The sequence below is a fragment of the Vollenhovia emeryi genome, unplaced genomic scaffold (assembly GCF_000949405.1).
Source record: "Vollenhovia emeryi isolate VEMERY1.0 unplaced genomic scaffold, V.emery_V1.0 DF939285.1, whole genome shotgun sequence".
Lineage (NCBI taxonomy): Eukaryota > Metazoa > Arthropoda > Insecta > Hymenoptera > Formicidae > Vollenhovia > Vollenhovia emeryi.
The window spans coordinates 162,747-176,363 of NW_011967081.1; the positions used below are offsets into that span (position 1 = coordinate 162,747).

Consider the following 13,617-nt stretch of genomic DNA (forward strand, 5'->3'; position numbering starts at 1 on the left):
GAAAATGTTTCTGACAAAACTTACGTACTTTTTAACGTGGAATGCGAATCTGTTATAAAAAGTGGGGGTTCCCATTTTAGATTTTAAAGTTGTCCCCCGCCCCACCCACAGGGGTGGGGGAGGGGAGGTCAATTTTGGTATCATTCGATAGCTCTTTCAAAAATAGGAAATACGTATTTTTCCGTTTTCCGATCCATCCACAATTTCTCGGGATATTCAACCGTTCCGGGACTTTTAGACCACCCTGTACATAAAATATCGTTAAACAATAAATCTGTAGCACTCTCAGTATTTTGCATGAGGTAGATCTAGCATACTTTCTTCTTATCGAGAGAAAATTGATTTAATGTTTGTACTTCAGGCTACCCTACGCCGATCTCTTCGGCGGCGTGTCCGCGATGTCGCGCGAACACTTCCAGCTGGTCAACGGCTTCAGTAACGTCTTCTGGGGCTGGGGTGGCGAGGACGACGATATGGCGAATCGCATCAAGGCCCACGGCCTGCACATCTCGCGATATCCGGCAAACGTCGCGCGCTACAAGATGCTCACGCACAAAAAGGAGAAGGCCAATCCGAAGAGGTGAGCCGAAAAAGTCGCTTTTTATTCCGGATAACTGGCTTGAAAATCCTCTTCGGGCCATATAGTAGTTGAACGCTTAATTTCTGATGACAGGTACGAGTTCCTCAAGACAGGCAAGAAAAGGTTCTCCACTGACGGGTTGGCTAATCTGCAATACGAGCTGAGCGACAAGCGGAAGCCAAAGCTGTATACGTGGCTCTTAGTGAGACTGACACCGCCGCAGCCCAGCTGATGGCTACCATGGCTCGGCTGAAGGCTCCTGCAAGCCAAGCTTATCCCTAGCGAGGTCAATGCGATTGTATTGCAAAACCGCGACCCTGGAGCTCGCCGCTCGTCAAAGAGGCAAGACTAAAGATGAGAAACATTTCCGCGAAAAATATCTGCGAGAGAAACTCGAAGGTGTTCTCTTGAAGACGCTCCTGGAAATGCTGGAATTCCGATTCATCGACGAAGAGACGAGATCCTGAATGCACCGGCCATTTTTATCCCTAACTGACTTAGCTGCGAACACTTCTGGGCCATCCAATAAATAATTATATCGTAGAGTACGGCCTGTTGGAGAGAAATGAAAAGTTCGAATGAATAATTAGAAACAGAATAATGAGAAACGTTCCATAAGATTTTATTACTCTCAGTTAGAAGTTATACCGGTATACTAACACGATCTCTTTCTGTATTTAGGATCGCCGTGATTGATCCTATTGTTCTTCCGTTCGCCAAAGATTGTTCTTGATATATCTTTTTTTTTCCAATTGAAAAATTAGTAAGACCGAAGGACTAAAATTAAGATATATCGTTTGCATACTGTATTATTCGTGAGATGAGAAATTACTGGGAGTTTGGCGCACAGGAAGGATTGGGTGGAGCGCGTCAGTGGTAGGGATAGGGAAAGGAAAGATGCTTCCACGTCGAGGGGTTGTCGAGTATCTCGCCGCTGCGTGAGGGTCTCGTCTTCAGTTTCTCCCTCCTCTCACGGAGGGGATGTTGTTACGTGATATATTTTTATTCCTCATATTTTTTTATCGCGATGATAGGTTAAAGAGCGAGTAGAAAATAGCATACGAGCTGACGTGCCAAAGGAGAATGTACATGAGTGTATGTGTGTACGTGCGTGCGTGTGCTGTACGGAAGAAAGGGGGACGAGAAAGCAGGAAGAGACCGAAGAAGCTTCAATATCCTTCTTAGAGCCAAGCTACGGTATTATATACGCAAAGCAAGCTGTCGTCGCTCGAGGGGACTTTAGAGAGCTTTCGCTTTTACAGCTTATACATCGTAATCACCAACAAGTGATCACCGTGCATGATAAAACCTCGTTAGCGAACAGAAAGGAATAATCAGACAGTGAAGATCTGAGAGATTATACAATGCCCTTAATAATAATAATAATAAGTCAGCCAGTAATCATTTTGAATTTTAGCGATTCGAGAGTCGCTTCCAACCCTTCCACTAACGAGGAACCATTCTACGGTGCTAAAAATAGAGACTAGATTAGGGTGCGTAATGAAGGTGACAGAAGGGGCGGGTAATATCGCGGGTAAAGTTTCTTGTAGGATTAATCATACGAAATGCGAGAGGTTTCAAATCGCTTTTCAAAGTCGCATATCGCTCGTTACACCTCGATCCCGAGTGCGCGCCAAGTTCGTAACTCGAGCTTGAGTGGCGGGATTGGAGCTTATTTTTTTACGGGGCTGTAAATTATCGATTGGCTTCGTTGCAAGGGGATTGAGTTTTCGATATCAGCGCGAGCGGCTGTGTGAAATAAAGAAACGGTACTTAATTGTTGTTTATCATTTATGTTGTCTGTCGTTTGCATTTGTTCGCGTACATTTAGCCGAGAAAGAGAGAAATTGTGCTCTTCAACATGAAAGGATAAGTGCTTCCATACATTTATTTCATACTTGTACGGAACACGACCCGCAAAACTTCTTCCATAGACGACTTGATTTTCAAGTTTAATTGCACCAATGTCAATTAAAATTGGAAAAGTTTTATTTTCAGAAGAGACAGTTTCTAACTGATGTCGACTAAGTTTAACTTAAATTTAATTATTGCTGTATCTCTCTAGAGAATTGAAACTAATAGAATTACTTAAAACAAAATTGAATTTAAGGGAAGCAGTTTAAAAAAACCTTAACGAAAAATCGTTAATAAAAGGAGAAACTTTTAATTAACAAATTAGCAGTAACGAATTGCTCGATTTGCTCTTCGAATCGGCATATAATTATACAATCATTTGCATGATACAACTATTTAGTGTGCGGATCGAAAGGTCCATTTGGATATACGCGAGCGAGAAGATTTATATGCGGAACGATAGCAAGCGCAGTCAAGACTTAGGATACACTAACATATCATGTCTTGTCATAGACACATGTGTGAAACTTCACTGTGCTGTGGACGAGCATACTTAAGCGTTAAGCGCAAGCGAGAGCACGGGCTGTGAATAATGCGTCTTTTTGCGGTTGAACGAATTATAAGGAGCAGGACAGTAAACCGACTTGTTGCGACGACGAGCGACACAATTAACATCCTTTTCCTTCCGCATCGCGCAATCGGCAGCCGATCGATACCTTATCCCCGTCATTTCAGGGCTCTCTGAACTCATCCAGCGACTTTCCCAAGTTTTCTGGCTTATTACTTTGCGTCTTACGATTTCTTAAAAGCGCCTCTTGAAACCTTCCTTTAAATCAGCTAATATCAGCCGTTTAATAATAACTAAAAGAATTCTCTGTTGTTACATTCATTTATTTATGATGGGGCTAAAATCCGATTAAAAAATGTTGACGAGCTTATTATTTGATTAATCTAACTTCTACTTGTTTTTCATGTATGAGCAAAGAAATGACAAACGCAAAGTAATGCCATAGTTACTTGGTGAAGGAATCAGCTGATGTTCGCGTTGTACAAGGTGACACGAAGATTTCGATTGAGAAATATATGGGATATGCGGGAAATGTATTGGATGTGCTTGGTGCGTTCTTCTTATTGCCGTTTCTGTGATTGAACATTCCGATATCGTTATTTGATCTGGATGTAAATTATCATTTCATGTGTTTTGTTGTCACTTTTACATCTAACTTGATCTCCTCAGACTCAAGACTTTCAATTTTCGTTTAAATGCGCTATTTTCATGTATAGTTAAATATATCAGTTTTTCTAATTAAAGAATGTAAAATTCTAATAAAGAGTAATTGCCACAATTTCAACACAAATATAACGAACAAAGAAATAAAAACCCACATGCTTTCCAAGAACTCCATTTGGTTAATCTTAAAATTCTTGTTCGATATAAGATTTACATTTGATGTAAAAATTGTACAAAAATTCTACAAATGTAGAATAGAAAGAAATCATAAAATGATTTTGTGTTTAGGAAAAAGACGGATAATTTAAGTAAAGTAAAATCATTTCGTAGAAAGAATAACTTTATGTGTGTTGTGTAGATTATTAAAAATCTGAGGAAGATTATAATTCACAAGAAGCTTGGAGAACTCTTAACAAAGATTTGACTTTGTTGAGAGATGTAAGAATTTCTCAAAAATGTAAGTTTCTTATATTTTTCGTGGATTACTAATTAATTTACTGTCATTGAGCGCAAAGCGGAGCGAAAGTGTGAGAAAAAAAACCGTGAGGGATAATATTTCAGTGTAGCTCTTAAGAGAAACCGTTGTATCATATATTATTACCGTTATCGAATAATCGGGAATATCTGTAAGTTAGGATAAAGGCGAAAGAAAATATTCAACGTGCACCGCAAAAGGAGTATAAGTTACAATTTCCAAAAGACGCTAAGTTGCATCAACATTAATCAAAACAAGCTATTATCAACTACGATACATGTTAATTTTTCATTTTTTGTCTAAATTCTCTTACCTGCAATTAGAAAATATTCTATTTTTATATCTACTGCACTGAACATATTGAATTAAATTACAACAAAAAAAAGAACTTATTAGAATTATCAAATAATTGTATAAGAATCACTGATCTGTACATGGATAGCTGTTACCTTACCACATAAATTTTTATTTCAGTGGACGCCACCATTTTCTAAAGCAAGTTACGAAAATGTAGGGATTTTGAACAATCTAAATTATTGTTCATGGTTGTTTTGGGACTGTTTTTTTCTATTTCATTTTGTAGTAATGTAATATATCATGAAAGATACTTTCATAAAATTTATAGACCGAGTAGATATTTGTTAATTTACCAAATATTGACGAACTATTAAAAAATTCATTTTTATTTTTAAACCGGCCAACCTGTAATATTTAAAAACTGTTTCATTTTATTATTTATTTTTTTAGTACATGTTCTTGACGTATATTCATGAGATAAAGATAAACCTCTTGCATACACATAATATGAATAAAACAATATATGAAATCTCATCTGTAAAATATTCATTCATTTGTACACTTGTTAGTAATATTGCAGAAGCAACATCGTCTCATTCTGTTACATTCGCAGAGCAAAAACTTTTTATAATAATTTTCCAATCCCACCAAGCTATCACTTTAGTACAAACACAACTAACGAGCATATGTCATAATTTACCCTTGAACATGGCGACATGTAATTGACAATACATAAAAATATGCGTAACAGCTATCCATATATTCAAATTATTGATAAGAACCGGATCCTGTCATTAGATTTCTAACTTGTACTTATATTTTTCCGGAGCACGCTGTATGCAAGATGTGTCGTGTAAAATAATCCAGTCGCTAGTTAATGTGTAATATAAAAGATATTTTGTTTCCCGGAATATTGCGCGTAATTAAATTAAGCTTTCCACCCCTTGAAGATGTGATTGGGTTCATTTACATGGGACATTTCGCGTATCTTGAATATGCCAGGTAAATTTGGTGCGTTCGATTGCCGTACGAGAACCTCGCAGGACGTGGTCATTCTATTCCTTGCAGTTCTGCAACTTTGAGAGCTTCCGTCGAGGAGACGAGACTTTTATACGTACCATTATATACCATGCACATACGGATTTTTGCGCACACACGGAATGTAATTTAGGAGATTTATTTATATACCAAGAAAGAAAGAGAGGGATTATTTCGTGGCGTCACGAGAGTTGTGTAGTTACGTAGTTTTACGATCAATTTATATTATTACCGTATAGCTATTGTTACGCTAGGTTTATAAGAAATCGTTTGGAGCGTGGAGCGTAGTTATTTTTTAATACATCCATCGTTATCGCGAAGTGCGGTTCTCGTGCGGCGTGTGCGATTGTGGAACACCAATCTCAGAGAAGACGAGATAGTGAGTAAACATAAGCACCCCGTAAATGAAAAAGAAAATAATTGCTAAGTATTTATATGAGAAGATAGGCGAGACAGGGAGAAAAACGACGAAGCGCCCAGGCGTAACATAATTACGATGTGTAATATGTACATTATATACGCGATATATTCCGTCGCTGGTTAGAAAGCGTCAGAGTTTTCAAAGCGCGGACACGAGGACTTTTCGTATTGTGAACATTGTCAAGCGCGAGATGAGAAGATATTCTGCGAATATTTCGAATGAGGATATAAATACACATAATTATGAATTTTCTAAGAGTTTCTATAACTAGCGAGAGATAAGTTGAATTCAAACTTGTGTATGTACTATATATATGTATATATATATCATATCTGACGGAATATACCGGAAGTTCTCGGAATGTTTTCTGAGCTTTTGGGATTGCAACGTTTGCAAGACTCGTCAAAATGTGTATTTCGGGAATTTAACATAGTATTTTCAGATATCTTACGAACATTTCTATAATATTACTATACATACTACATAAAAATTATCAGAATATCCTGAAAATATTTTCAGGATATTATCCGACTCAGACGAGAATATCTTCTCGACAACGTGCTCGTCTCGCATCATCTGATTGGATTGATATCTCGCAAAAAAAAAAGATAACTAAAGTAACCGAGAAGAGAATCTATCAGTTAAAAGCAACCGGTGTCTAATTTTCATAAAAGTCCATCGAAAAGGAAAAGTTACGAAGATCGATGATGATGTCTACGTAAATCGGCCAAGAGAAAACTAAAAGTAACGTGGACACATAAATTAGAAGGGACTATCCTCGTGTACGTAACACTTGCTTCTTCTCGATTTACCAGAACGTCTGGGAGACCATTCCTTTTCACAAGTTACATTTGTGATGTAATGAAACAATAAATTTCTGTTAAACTACATTGTTCTTTCTCTATCCTTAACACCATTGTCCTTTTCAGAAACTAATTCAGCTCCGAACATTGCTATTTATTTAGTTTGCAACGGTAGTCGTAGATAAAGTAAAGCCTATCAATGTAATTTTTCATACATAACTTTGAATATAAAATCAAATCTATTAGTCGCACAGTACCATAAATCGATATTTGAAATCGTTTTAAGGATCGCGAAAGGAGAGGAAAAGATTTCTGTTTTCTCTGTGCAAGGATAAATTGTCAGAAGACGCACACATATCAGATATACATACGTATATTTGATTCGTGCTGCTTATGGACTACGAACATTTAGCGCAAAAATGTATATAACGTTCCTGTGATAATACGATGCACAAGTGCGATGATAGTGTGCGAGTAGTTACGCGGCTACGTAAACTTATCGTCATTTAGAAATCATTATTTAGCAGCGTACATTGGACATCCGGTCCGAGGTTTATATCCGCCACCGGCAATACGTGATAAAACAACGTAGTAAAAAGCATTTCTTAATTCCTTCTTGACCACAAATGTCTCAACGAAATCTCAAGCATCCGAACCTTTTAATTATAAATGAATTATCGATAAATAATTTCGTAAATGAAATATTGAGATTGTCATATTCACACAAAAGACTGCATTTGAACATTCTACATTATAAAAACTTATGAAAATTCCCATGTAAAAGTAAGCAAAATGTTTATTTACAAATTCAGTTTTCTTTATATTAAAAAAAGATAGCAAAAACTTTTTCCCTCCGAGACTTTTCGTCAAAAAGGTATTAACGAAAGAATGAGCATTTTCCATTCGATTGTTTCGTGCATCGTCTCGCGACAAATTCTCCAAACCTACGAAAACTCTACGAAACCACCAGAGTAACTATCTTAGAATCGATACAATTTGATCCGATAATCTAATAACGCTGCTCTTCGACAATATAACATTGACTAATGGACAGTACGTTATCATATAATGTATTACACCTGCTATATCTTTTTCAAAATCGAACGCGGCCCTCTGCTTACTTATTCGCAAGATCATAACCGGATCGATAATCGCATCGCGCAGAAACGAAGATCTCAACGTTATCCAATAAGACAGCATCGCGATAATTGCCCACAGATACGATATCTAAAACCAGGATACAATATATTTACGGTTTAACAATCGATAAATTAAATATCAATATAGTTAACGCTAAATCATGTTAACGCTCTTCGATTATTAGCGGCATTATTAGCGCCCTATCAGCTATTACGCGCGCGTATTTATTTATATAACGTATACATCAACACATTAAATGTTTAATATGTAATACATAATATTGCGGTATTTCGACGGCAATCGCTCGCAGCCGACATTATCAATGAAACCTTCATCAGCGCCACGAAGCCCGATGATTTTGGCAAATGATCCCTTCGGGATATAATTCTCCTCGGGAATGTAAACTTTCCACATAACGTATGAGCTAATTGCAAATTAGACCCGATATCGTATGAAGAATATGTAACGCGGACCTTTTCTCGATATTTATTTAAACGATTACGACGATATTTTTTTGTAAAACGGTCAAACGATTCTTCTTGCGAGAAACTTTGCTGAATTTCAACTAAGAAATAGCCCAGCTATTCAATCAAGGGCTCGACTGTCAACAATTACGTAAAGGGTCATCTCTCTATCCAGCACCATAATTGGGAATCGATCTACGAAACCTGGCGTCTTTTCTCAATTCTCCGTTTTCCTTTTTACCGTAATACGTTTACGACAAAAGTAACAAATGCGTATTAACTCTGGAATACGTAATTTTATGTAATCAGAATTCGAAAATTGCTCCAAAATAGTCTAAAAAAATTCAATCGCTCACTGCGCCGCGTAGATATACGCGTATGTAAAACATTCGAATCATATATAGGATTAAAATATGGCAGCGATATTTTCCGATTTGGACGGGACACTTTTTTACAATTAGCACAAGGCTCGGTATATGCGAGCGAGTTGTTTTTACTCACCAAAATTGTATAAATTCGGCTCATTGTGCAATTGAAAATCTTGGCGCGAAAACCAATATTATATACGCAATTATTCACGAAAAAAATGATGTGTATAAAAAAATTTACGTGTAACACTTTACAAATTTTAAATATAAAACGATAATTCATAAAGAATATCAATTACACGCGTTTTATACAGCTTAGCCTTTGACTAAACATCCTAATTCATTGTTTCATAGTAATTTTTATAAACACTCTTCGCTTGCTCTGGTAGATACTCAATGAAAGTTTATCTGGTTTGTTCAGTAGTTTTTTAAATACCTACACTGGTTAAACTTCAATATCTCGATATTTTGCACATATCTGATCGTCACATCGAGACTTTCAATTCTCCGATGAGACTTGAATAAAAAATCGAGCTTAATCCTCATCCACTGGCTCTTAAAACGCGAGTTGTACGATACTAATTTTATTAACCTAATTTCCAGAGTTAATACCATTAAAAACGATAAAAAAAACGAGTGTGTTAACACTCACACTCTCGTTTAGCAATGTTTGTGCGATATGTATGTAAAGTAATTGGCACAGGTATATGTATATTATACAAAATCCATTAGAAATTGATCCCACCCGGATTACTGCGATCCCTCTGTGCGGGTTATTAGCCTTCTTGAAAAAGAAACCACCATTGTCATCGTCATCGTACATTGATTGGAATCACCCGCGATCTTTCCCACGTCCCTCCAACGAATATAAGAAACCCCATCGGACTTATAATGTAGTTTCATTAAGAAAAATCACACAAAAATAGACGCCGCTGCGTCGGCATCCACGCTGTCTCTCTTCAGCGCTCGATAAAAATATGAATAATCAGCGAAGATCGTCACCTTTCTCAATTTTTTTTGTTTTAAACTCGCGAGCGGAAGCTGCCGGGACAGTTTGGCGAGGATTCTAATGATTGCCGTTGGTCTTCTTGGATTGGCCGTTGTCCGAGAGGTGTTTCCAAAGGCCCGTGATCAACGGCACGTCCCTGAAGCTATCGGCCGCCGGCTATCCTGCCTGCTACGAGCACATCAGATCGACCGACCTGGACTCGCCCCAGGCGTTCTGCACCTTGAAACCGGCGCTCGGCCGAGGCACCACGTGGTGCGCCGGGGTGGACGCCGTCGTGTGGTGCCTAAGCGTTGTCATAGGAATACTATTGTTACTCGCCGCGCTCTTCTTCTGGCTCTTCTTCACGTCCGAATCCTCTTCGAAGCATACCTGTCAAGAAGCGAACGACTCCTGTTACTCAACTAATTTTTATATTGTATTTTCCTCCATATATTGATTTCATTGTAGGATATTATAAATTATAAATAAATACGATAATTATTTCTTTTCGGATTGTCTTTAGAAATATTAAACTATTTAAAAAAGAGTATAGGAAATTAAGGCCAATGTGTTTACGAGCGATAAGTAATATGATAAAGTCGATGTTTAATTACTAAAATTCAGTGAGCAAAGTTCCATGGAATACATCAAGTCGAAACGTCGTCCGTTAGTTATTTATTATCCGTTAATTATTTACAAATTTCGTTATTTAATATCTGTTATTTATTATCAAATTTTATATTTAATTTTAACTAAACCTAGGGTTAAGAGAGGAAAAGCGTTACCTCGTATCATACTTCGAATTCATGTATTCCATGGAACTTTGCTCACTGAATTTTAGTAATTAAACATCGACTTTATCATATTACTTATCGCTCGTAAACACATTGGCCTTAATTTCCTATACTCTTTTTTAAATAAAGACGAGCTTGTACTTATTCTTAATTAAACTATTTTCTAGAATGTTTAAATCTCTTTAGAAATGTGGAAAATGGAAATAAAGAACAAATATTTAGTATCTTTACTTCAAGACCTGTGAAAAATATGTGCACCTAAACAGAATTACAATTATTTTGAATACTTTATAATTAATTATATAAATTATTAAATATTTAAATATATACTAAAATCCTTCATGCCAACTGATTTGCGAAACGGTGAATAAAATTTCTTTCGTCGCATTGAGATTTCTAGAAAGAATATCAAACACGTGTATTTCAAGTGATCCTTTTGAAAGAATAGGCAAAATTACTCCGCCATTTCGCATATTTTCAATAATTTTGCCCCAACTGTTCTCATTCTGCAGTCTCCGACATCCTCTAACGCGATGCAGATCAATGGCGTATACATATACATAGCAACGCGATGTAGAGTACCTATCGACGAGATGTAGCAAACCGGAGAGGGATCAAACGCCGTCGGATTATAGCATAGCTTTGCTGATCGGTCGGTTTTTGCTGATCGACGACGACGACGACGCGTCAAAGAGAAACTCAGCGTTTCATCACTCACCCATGAATTTCCCGCTGGTTTGAGATCGTTTGACAAATCAATTAAAAGATTTTTCTGGCTGTCGTTGCGCCGTTGTTGACCGTTCTGCTTATTTTGCTCATTAATCTTGCCGGTAGTGCTCTTTGTCTCGCTGGCGCTCTTCTTCTCATTGTTATCTGCGATTAAAGATACAGAATTAGACGATACCAAACGGAAGTGTAATGAGATACGTGTTTGCCATTTGGATAAATATGGTAATTTTAAATAGATGGACTTGCAAATAAACACAGAAATGTCCCGTTTATGACGAAGTCTCGTAGAGCATTGAGATATATTAAATAAATTATAGCCATCTATTTGCAGTTTATCCGTTTGCAGGGATTTTAGTACAAATTACATACAGTGAATTATTTGTAATTTGTAATTACATCCAAAATTATATAAATCGTTTTGAAGCTTATATTTCGGGAAAAGTGGTTTTCAAATGGAAAAGATAGAGAAGAGAGTAAATTCAAAATTGATATGTGATTCTGAAGCATCCCGTACGCATAAAGAATATTAAAATCTTGTTTTTCATAGCATATCACGATAGAAAGATTGAAAATATGAATTTAATTTTACCGGATGATATAAGACAAATATTTATTTCCAAAACGAAACGCGAATTTCCCCGAAGCTCTGCACCCAAATATTCGATGCAATATGCAGAAGCGAAACATTTCCATGCAATATCCATAAAATGAAATCCTTAAAAATAGCGATTTAAAAATCAATAAACCAGCGAGAAAAATAGAGAGTTGCATCGATCAATTATGAAAATATTCATTTAATCTAACGGGTCTACTACCTTCTTGCACAAAATTTAATATTTCAGAAGTGACAAAAAATTGCCAACAGCATTAAAAATTACTGAGTGAAACTAAGAAGTTATTCCCAGACTAACTACTATTTATAGCTTACATTTCGCAAAAATTATTTATTTAACTTAATAATTTTACTGTGATAAAAAGAGAAATGTGATATTAAATGTACCTACAACATACACAGAAACTAGACGAAATGGAGTTACACCCACTTTGGAAGCTGAATTCAAGCGCGATTTATAATTCGCACTAGATTTCAGGAATTTAGAATTCTATCTCTAATTTTATCCACAGTATATTTCCATGTTTATAAGTACTTTAATACGTGTTATATTCACGCTCATTTCAAATGCCTTTGTATTTCATGTTATAAAATTATAATTAGAATTATACATTTAAAAAAATCTAATTAAAAATTTACGAATTTCAACACGAATTATATGCAGATCGTCTGAATTTTACGATATACAATAGAATTAATATTGTCTTGCTTTTTCTTTAGCTGTAATACAAGTGACAAAAAGCAACAAATGCGAGATACCCAAAAGAGAAACTACAATATTATTCGGTATTTGTCGAAATGGCGCGTGTGCGTGTGTACGACACGATGCAATGTGTGTGCCATTCTGATATTAACGTACAATTTCCTGATTCTCTTGACCGGTGCCGGGAGGTATTCCGCAATATCCGTACTCTCGGCGGGTTAAGTGCAACGTCCATATAGGCACTGCACTTTAGGATCAACGCAGCAGCCGCCTCTTTATACCGCACTTGCTCGAATTCGCTGGAGATTAAAGCAAGTGGCAAGCTTCTCCCGAAGTGCAGAAACGAGAGCCAGCTGCATTTCTAATTACTGCGATCTTACATAACGATACGAGGTATTACACTTTTTCAGAATCTCTCGCGTAATTCGCGCGCTTCTTCGAAATTCTTTCTATAATCGCGTCATCTAATTCTTTTGTAAGTCCTGACTTTGTGCGACTCTAAATTTCCGCTCACACAAATACGAAATCCTTCTAAATTTCTAACCACGTGGAAAATCGCTCCGCTATATAGCTGTTGACTTTTTAACAAGGATTGGAAAATTTATTATAATTCTATATTGTAAAACTCAGTCTAGACGATCTATACAATTTGTAGCAAGGTTTCACACAAATAGAGTCCTAATTATAAAATTACAAGACTAACGTTTCCTATATTCGTTCCATTTCCTTTAACCTCTTAGTTTTCATATATTTTAACGAAAGAAACCCCCCCCCCCTCTCTCTCTCTCTTTCTCTCTCTCAAGACATTAAGACGAGATGCTCGGAAAAGGTATACCAGTACGAAAAATGTCCTCACCGATCCTGTCACCTGTCGAGGGAGGGCTCTTATCTTGCGCGTGATGGATCCTAGGATCGGACTGTGACAACTGCCACGCCTGATAAGCTGTGTTGAAGGCCTGCGCTACAGTCAGCGTCACTGTCTGTGCCATTTTTCTTTTCGGGCAGAGAAACGCGTGGCACTCCATCGTCTCGTTGAGATTCGTCGCGATGAACGCGAACACGTGATCGTGCGTCGCATCCGCCGAGCATACGAATTCTGAATAAAGAATNTATGAAAGG

General features: G+C 36.9%; 2 protein-coding genes across 3 annotated transcripts in view; one reads left to right on the forward strand and one right to left on the reverse strand.

Moving 5' to 3' along the window:
• Nucleotides 1–3,792, forward strand: part of LOC105559205 (beta-1,4-N-acetylgalactosaminyltransferase bre-4) — a 162,399-nt gene extending 158,607 nt beyond the window's left edge. For both annotated transcript variants that reach the window (XM_012007317.1, XM_012007316.1), the window contains exons 7-8: nt 362–580; nt 674–3,792. In XM_012007317.1, the coding sequence (XP_011862707.1) occupies nt 362–580; nt 674–812 (358 nt within the window). In that variant the 3' untranslated portion in view covers nt 813–3,792. The remainder of the gene's footprint in view (nt 1–361; nt 581–673) is intronic.
• Nucleotides 3,793–7,056: 3,264 nt separating this feature from the next.
• The window catches only part of LOC105559206 (low density lipoprotein receptor adapter protein 1-like), a 64,330-nt gene continuing 57,769 nt past the window's right edge, over nt 7,057–13,617 (reverse strand). The window contains exons 4-6 of the mRNA XM_012007318.1: nt 13,355–13,602; nt 11,172–11,326; nt 7,057–10,049 (exon numbers count right to left, since the gene is read on the reverse strand). Coding sequence (XP_011862708.1) covers nt 9,849–10,049; nt 11,172–11,326; nt 13,355–13,602 — 604 coding nt within the window. The 3' untranslated portion in view covers nt 7,057–9,848. The remainder of the gene's footprint in view (nt 10,050–11,171; nt 11,327–13,354; nt 13,603–13,617) is intronic.